This window comes from Pygoscelis adeliae, unplaced genomic scaffold (genome assembly GCF_000699105.1).
Source record: "Pygoscelis adeliae isolate BGI_AS28 unplaced genomic scaffold, ASM69910v1 Scaffold320, whole genome shotgun sequence".
NCBI classification, from domain to species: Eukaryota; Metazoa; Chordata; class Aves; order Sphenisciformes; family Spheniscidae; genus Pygoscelis; species Pygoscelis adeliae.
In genome coordinates, this window is record NW_008823967.1 from 395,093 (window position 1) to 403,034 (window position 7,942).

At 38.0% G+C, this 7,942-nt stretch overlaps 1 protein-coding gene across 1 annotated transcript; it reads left to right on the forward strand.

The window, feature by feature from the left end:
- Nucleotide 1: 1 nt before the first annotated feature.
- On the forward strand, nucleotides 2–6,306 carry FBXO4 (F-box protein 4; the record flags this gene model as incomplete). The annotated part of the gene is made up of 7 exons (XM_009324609.1): nucleotides 2–37; nucleotides 146–381; nucleotides 2,045–2,265; nucleotides 3,323–3,398; nucleotides 3,910–4,088; nucleotides 5,001–5,176; nucleotides 6,217–6,306. Coding segments are annotated over 7 exons (1,014 nt in total), but the record flags the coding sequence as incomplete, so codon positions are not given.
- Between the last annotated feature and the right edge of the window lie 1,636 nt (nucleotides 6,307–7,942).

Sequence of the window (7,942 nt, forward strand, 5' to 3'; positions counted from 1 at the left end):
GGACGGGGAGGAGGTGAGCGCCCTGCAGGCTCTGCCGGTGAGTGATGCTTGGGTGGGGGCGAGGGGGTAAGCTCGGCATCCCGCCTCTTGCATCATCGCTGCTCGATTCCTGGGTCGTTCAACCGCTGCTCTCGACGGTTTTCAGATCGACGTGCAGCTGAACATCATGTCCTTCCTCTCGCCCCAAGATTTGTGCCATTTGGGAAGCACGAGTTGTTACTGGAGGGCGGCTGTGCAAGACCCGTTGTTGTGGAGGTATTTTCTCCTGAGGGATCTCCCCTTTTGGACATCCGTTGATTGGAAATCACTCCCAGATGTGGAGATTTTTAATAAAGCCTTTTCAGAGGTCAGCGATAGCGTGCTGTACAATTACATGGCAGTGTAAGTATCTTTGTATTCTCTTACAGCCTCGCTACAGCAGTAATATTCAGCCCACAGGCACATTTCATATTTACAGCAGTAATGCTGTGCTGTAAGCCGCTGCTTAAATTTTGATGCGTCTCAAATCTATTGTTTATTTTGGAAATACGTTTTCCTGTTGTTTGACAGTTTGGTCAGCTCTTTCTGTTTGGAATTCAACAAGAATGTAAAACGTTGTAAAAAAGTCTTAACGTTCTAAAAAAACTAAAGCTTTCTGTACGCTGCATGTCTACTATGCCACAGAAATAACAGTCATCTCGGAAGCTGTGTGTAATGTTGATCTTGATAAAAATGTGTTCTTCGCTCTCAATATAATGACAAATGATTTCTTAATAAAAGTACTAAGAAGTCTTCAAACTACAGCAAATGGAATGAATCTTCATTTTTTTTCATCTTACCTGGAAGACCTAGGCAGAAAAAAAAGGGCTTTTTTGAATGTGCATCGAATAACAAGTAGTATTGCTTCAGCTCTGATGGTCAAAGGCTGTAAGACAAAGACTGTGGTTTCAGCTAGTGTAGTTGAAAAGCATAGCAACACTCATAACGTGTTTGGATGACTGAGAAGAATTCTTAAGCAGATTATTCTGTGGGGTTTTTTTTTAAACTTCATTCAAGTCCCTTAATTTGCAGTAATTTTTTTTTTAATTTGCAGTTAAATTTTCCAAAGTGATTTCATGAAACTGTTGCTTCATGGTAAGTGCACTAACCTCTGCAATCTCTGTGCCCTTCATCCCCACTTCACAGATGGGAAAGACGCACCCAAAATTTGAAGTGCGAAATATCTACTGAGTTTGAACACTGGATTTAAATCCCTTTAGGTCTGAGTATTTCAGAGCATCACCTATCTGAAACCACCTGTCACTGATTTCCATTGTGTCTGTGAGCACGTAGTGGTTTTGCTGATCTCAACTGAAGCGCCTGAGTTTGGGGGTAGAGGAGCACACATTTCATGTTTCCTTGAAGTGATTTGTCCAGCAGCAGCCTGCCATGACCACAGAAGTCTGAAGCTGCTTCTCTAGGATGTCTGTCACTTCTATGACTGTAACTTCTTTCCCTTGATCACCAAAGTCTTTTCATGCCTTCTAGCTTCTGCATCAAATGAGCACATCAGCTTGCAGACAACACGTGTCTCCTTTCACAACACGCATTCTCTGTGCCTACAAGGGGAAATGGCCCTTTTCAGGTGGACTTAACCTGGTTCATAGTTACTAAACACAAAAGCGGTCTAATTAAGGTTTGAAATGCAATCAAAAGTCTCATTTTTTTATATTGTATGTGACTCATCAGCTTTGATGTTATTTAACCAATATTGTGTGTTCAGTGAGGGTGGGGGAATTTGTGATTTTATTTTATTTTATTTGTTAAAGTAAACTAAAAGATCCATAGATAGAAGTGTACTAAGGTCCAAAAAGTCTGTATTTGGACTTCGAAAGGACTGATGCCTTTACCTGCTTTGTACTGGTGTTTGAAACCATCAGTTTGAAACTTTATCATTTTTTACCTGTGCTTGAGTTGTACCGGTAACAAAGCATGAGGAGTCTGGGACGTAGATTAATTTATGTTGTTTGATTAATACCTCTTCCGTATTTTGTGTTTAATTTCTAGTTGCGTCTATTTTACACAGATATAAAAAAAGCTGTCCTCAGAGTAGAAGAAGTTTGAAATCAAGCCGTCCCCGGTATGGGGCTGTGACTTCCTTTTTGCAATCACTGGTCACTCAGGCAGAACCTCGCTTTGCTATGTTTGGGCCGGGTTTGGAAGAGCTGGACGACTCTTTAGTGCAAAAGATGATGACATGCCCAGAAATTCTGCTAGTAGCTGGCCTACCTCAAAGACAAATTCATGGTAATGCTGGTTTTGGTTTTTGGCTTTTTTATTTTGTAAACAGATATAACATGAAAAACACTGGGGGAGAAATGGAGAAAAGGGATGCTTTTTTCTCCCCTTGAAACTCAATAGCATAGTGGTAAGAAAAAATGAAATTTCTCTCTTTGTATTTATTCAGAAGGATAAATGCAATGAACGTTTGGGATAAAATTACAGCTGTAGTGAATTTATGATTAAATTTGCACAGTGTCAGAGGGATCGTTTTGCTCCTTGTACTTCTATTTTCATCCTAAATTACATGTCACACCTGCTGTTGTAATGGATAAATGCAGACAGAACTTTCTTTAGATACTGCTTGCAGTAACTGGCTAAAAAACACACTTGTGCTTTTATACAGGAAGTCAAGACTGATCCTTTATATGATTCAGTCTTGTGGTATCAAATGGTGTAAATTTCATTTAGAAGAGTTATAGGAGCAGGTGAAGGATTTTTTTCAATGTTTAAAAACATAGTTTTGAACATCTGTAATTTCACTTCAGTCCAAACCAGAGACAAAAATTTATTACTTTTTAACTAATGTTTATTTCAGCACAGCAGAACTGGAATAATTAAATTGTATTGATAGAAAGTGTGAAAATATGATTTCTTAGTGTTATCTTTTCTCTCTCATGTCCTTTTCAATGCAGCCTGTAAACAGACTAGAGCCTTTGCTATGCCAGTTTCAGCTAACAAACGCAAGTCTAGCTCCTCTCTGACTTAGGTTTCTAGGTTCAAGTCTAAGTATCAGAAACATGGACATGCCTCCTAGTTTTCTTTTAATACTATTGAATTGATTTTAATTAAATTAATAGTCTGATCAGTGAGACCATGTATAAAATTTCATCGTAAAATAGTAAATATGCTACCCCTAATGGCAACACCTAGGCTTGGATATACCCATTTCATAGCACCACTGGAACTTTCAGCCTACCACTTAGTTGTATTCAGTAACCAAACAGTTGTAATCTCATATACTCATTTTTCGTATTCAGTAACCAAATAGTTGTAATCTCATATAGCCATTTTTTCCCTGTAGGAATTGGATCAGGAGTCAGTTTTCAGTTTAATAACAATCAAAAATTCAATATTCTGACATTGTATTCAACCACCAGGTAAGATTTGTCCTCCACCAAAAAAAAAGTACAGTTTCTTGGTGATTTCATACTTTGGCTCATGTTTTTGTCATGTGATTTTTATCCATTCACATGCATGGATATCCCTTATAAACTGAAGCTTCAATGCATATCTTCACTTTTTCTTTCTTTCTCCAACCACTAATTTTTCACGTGGAAGTGATAAATCTTCTCCAAACCTTATCCATAGCAAATGAGTATGACATACATAACAGGTGCTTCTATCCCTCTCGATACCTTGATTGATTCCCTTTTGAAACACTATATAAACTCCTCCTGGGGTGTATTTTCATATGCATCTTGCAGATGGCTAACCATCTGTATATGTACACTAGAAAAGAAGGGGGGGCGGGAGGGGGCGGGGAGAAAGGAAACTGTTTTCCTGGCTCAGGCCATTTTCCTGTCCCTTTCCTGTGCTGCCTAGACTCTCAAAACTGAGTTTTTGCGTTCTCAATTAACCTGACTACTGAAATATTGAAATATCTTTCAGTGTGGAAAGGAGGAGAGCGAGGGCAGAGCAAGCTGTTGCTGTGAATAAGATGTTCTACCAAGAGAACAGCATAGTAGGGAATCAGCGAGCCGTGCACTACAGTGTAATAGCTCAAGTGAAAAAGGTGTGCGAAGTAGTTGATGGATTCATTTATGTTGCTAATGCAGAAGCTCATAAAAGTAAGGGGTGTCTCTTTATTTTATTTATTCATATTTTGTGAATGACTGGAATGTCATAAAAGGTTGCAAAGAATATGCAATACATCAAAATCCATGTTCTGATTTTTCCAAAATCTGCTTTGTTAGTGCTATTTCTTCATGGCTTATCCAGTCAAAGAGGTCCCCTAACCCAGACACTCTCCCTCATCTCCCTTTGAGGGGTTACGGCCCCTTCTTCCATTTATGGTGGATACTGATATGGTTGCTATCTAAGCTACATGTGGGAAATGATCTGGATTAAAAAAAACAAAACAAAACAAAACAAACCCTGGGCACGGGTAGGAGAAGGCGGCTGAAATGCATTGGTGGTGGTGTAATAGCCTGGAAACAGAGCCTTCACCAGGAAAACTGCAGTAAAAGATGCAATAGTCCAAACTAGGATAGTCCTGTAAGAGGATAATCCAAATACCTATTATGATAATTCTCTTTACATTCGTCAACTTTAAATGGAGGGAAAGGGCTAGCTCATAAAAGAACAGGGTAAAAAAATGTGAAGGGATATACTAAGGAGAAAAGTACAGTCAGTAGGGAAGGGCTGCTGATTGTACAGTGTGTGAGTATTTCTTAATGGCTTGTTGCAGTTTTGATCTCTGTGAGGTACTTGGAAAATGCTCTGATGTTAAGGACTGGAATAGGCTGCCTGTAGAATCTATGGAGATCTTTAAATAACATCTAAGTGCGACATGCACATCTGTGTGACACGAATGCGGATGATGCAGCCTTGTGATAAGCTGAACTAGATAATTTGGCCATATCCCTTCCAGCCCTGTTTCCTCACCTCTGAAATCTTAAATATTTGAAAAGTTTTAAAAAAAAAGTTCTCCTTGGGATTTGCATATATTTAATACTCATATATTAAAAATTGTTTCTTAGAGCATGATCGTCAAGAGGAACTGGCTCGTATTTTGGCAATGATTGATCCAGCCCTCGGGCCTCCGAACAGACCTCTGCTAGTTTTGTCTTGCATCTCTCACATCGGTGTGACAAGAATTCCATGTGTTTACATGGCACACCAGTTGCAACTGAATCTGCTACGTCAGCCCTGGATGGTACTTGCTTTTAAACCTTTATTTTATATTTCTCTGTGGCTTAAATTTAATTTAGGCTGATGGTAGTTCCTGAACTGTACCTACCTAAGCAAGTGTGAAGCTTTCAACACTAGTATGTGAGCTCTGCACTGAAGTGAAGAATTTAGTTTCTCTGGTCCTCTAAGATGAAGCATTAGCCTATCTGAACATAGGGGAGCTAGGTGGTTTGCCCAGGAACAGACAAGAAACTTCAGATGGAGCCAGAATGTAAGGAAGGATGAAATTCTGATCTTGAAGGGAGTGAGGAAGCTTCAGTTAATTTAAATCTAAATTTCCTGAGTCACGACCCAAGGCCTTGGACACAGGGTAGATTTTTCTGCCATTTTCAGGAGACTGTTAATTGTCACTTGCTTGATGTGATGTATTGAGTTTTTGAGAAATCAGTTTTTTACCTAGCACGTGAGGTCCTGAACCTGTTCTTTTATGCTTGTCAAGCACAGTATGTATCAGTTTGGCTCAGCCACACATAATTTATTTTTGGTGATGTTGTGTAGCTGAAGAATAAGACTTAATTAGAAAAAACAAAATCCTGATTTGAGATCATTCCTTTGTTTTCCTAAGGAAAATGTTTACAAGCTTTTTTAAAAACATACCATTTATAATAGTCACTTTATAATACGTTACAAAATCTGAGAATTAATAATATGCATTGAATTCTAAAGCTAGCAGCAGTTTTGCTGTAAGAGTTACAAGAAAAATTTTCAAGTAGATTCTCATCTGTAAAGCAAGTATAATGTTCCAGAACAGCTGATGGAACGATTGAGATAAAATTCACCTTGATACCAGGAATGCAAGGCTTTCCTAATGGCTCTTATAATTCATTTTGTACCTTACTCTTAAGAAACCTTTTTTGTCTAAGGGACCTTTAAACCAGTGATAAAAATTTAGGTTTGATATGAATATTTCTGACTTTAAGGATAGACATGGAGTGATGCTAAAATGCTGTTAGATCCCATTACCTGTTATCTCTAATACATTAGGCTTTTTTTTTATTTTTACAGGTGCAGGACACTGTAGCTGCAACTTTAGCTGGATTGCTAAATGGAATTGAGTGGCTCCTGGAAGAAGCAAATTGTAAAAATGCACAATAATGGAACTGTGCATTGTTTTACTGTATAGAGACTTTGCTGTTTTGCAGTTCAGATGAAGTGAGAATCTTGTCCTGACAGAGCACTGTCAGAAGAGAGATTTAAAAGGCAAACCTGCATATATTTCACTGCATGTACTTTAATAATTAACATTCTTCCAACGGTAGTCCTGAATTAGAAGTACAAGTAGGATTGCCTGGATTCCAGCAGCTGATTAAGAAGTGATTTTGGGGGGCAATCTGGGTGTTTTGGATTTTTTCTTTCTTTCAAGCTGGGGCCTTCAGGGTGCAATCTTTTCTCAGTATATCTAATAATCTAATCTCTTCTGTAAATGTACCTAACACTAGGTTAGTCTATCAGCAGAGCCCTATGGCACGCATCACACATTTAGTAAGTATATTCAGTGGAGATCTTGACAGTGATGGTTCCCAACCAAAGAAAATATACTGTACATTGTACAGTAGTAGGCTGACAGAAAGACAGTATCTCTTTCAAAAGAGTAAATTCCCCTGTATCTTTTCCAGAAACAATGCCTAGACAAGAAATAGCCCCTGCACAAGAATTGCTGGCCCACAGCAAAATGTTTAGAAGCAAACAAACAACTGTGTATGAATTGGCTGCTTCTTGTTTGTGATCTTATTTATTAACTAACCACAAAAGACTTCAGCATCTGCTTTCTGATGCACTGAAATTATCAGCTTGAACTGGACATAACTCTGATGTCATGAATAAATGTTAAATAGAATCGTTAGTACTTCAGGACATTTATTGGGTATGTAGGACCTATCAGTTACTCAACTACTTGTGGCCATTTGCAGATGTGAAATGTACTTGGCTTAAAATTTTCTACATAGTTGAAAATATTTTTATAAAAAGGGAAACAACATTTTAGAGCTGGAATTGCATTTTCCATATTGATGTCATTTGGGATAGTGCTAGTCTTCGACCTTTTTAATGTTTTTGTAATTACTGGATGAATGCTCAAAAACTTCACTTGGACTTCTTGCCTATGCATGTATTTGGTTTTTGTTCTGGTTTTTTTTGTTTTTCTCCTCTCTCCATGGAAATGCAATAGTCTCACAATTTTTTCTTGGTACCTAGATAAATGGCTACATGGTGCACATTCAGCTGTAACTGCGCTCTGTGGTTTATGTGTGCAATGCTCAACACAGCTATGTCAGAAACACTCCATTTGAGAAGTTTTTTATTTTTTAATGAACTAGAACAGACACAGGAAGTGGTTTTTTTTAATCTTTATGCACAATTAACTCCACTTTCTAGAAATTTTTGTATGTCTTCTAATCAGGACATATGGGAGTTTCAAGGGAAAATCCATGGGGAAGCTATACTATGATCATTCTGTGGTTTATGGCGTTTTTTAATAGGGTATGTGTGCTTTGGCCTTTAAAATAGAGAAGACACAAAAGATTTAGGAATATTTGGGGGAAAACTCCACGCTTCGTAACTGGGTGTATATGACTTCCCTGCTAGTCATAATAATTCTGTAATGATCTAGCTGTAAAGAGTTGAATGCAACAACCTGTTGCTATGTTAGTTACTACAAATATGTTATTTTATGCAAGATCCCCATTCTTCTTTCTTCATGAGGAATAAATTATTTTTTAAAGAACAATTTTTA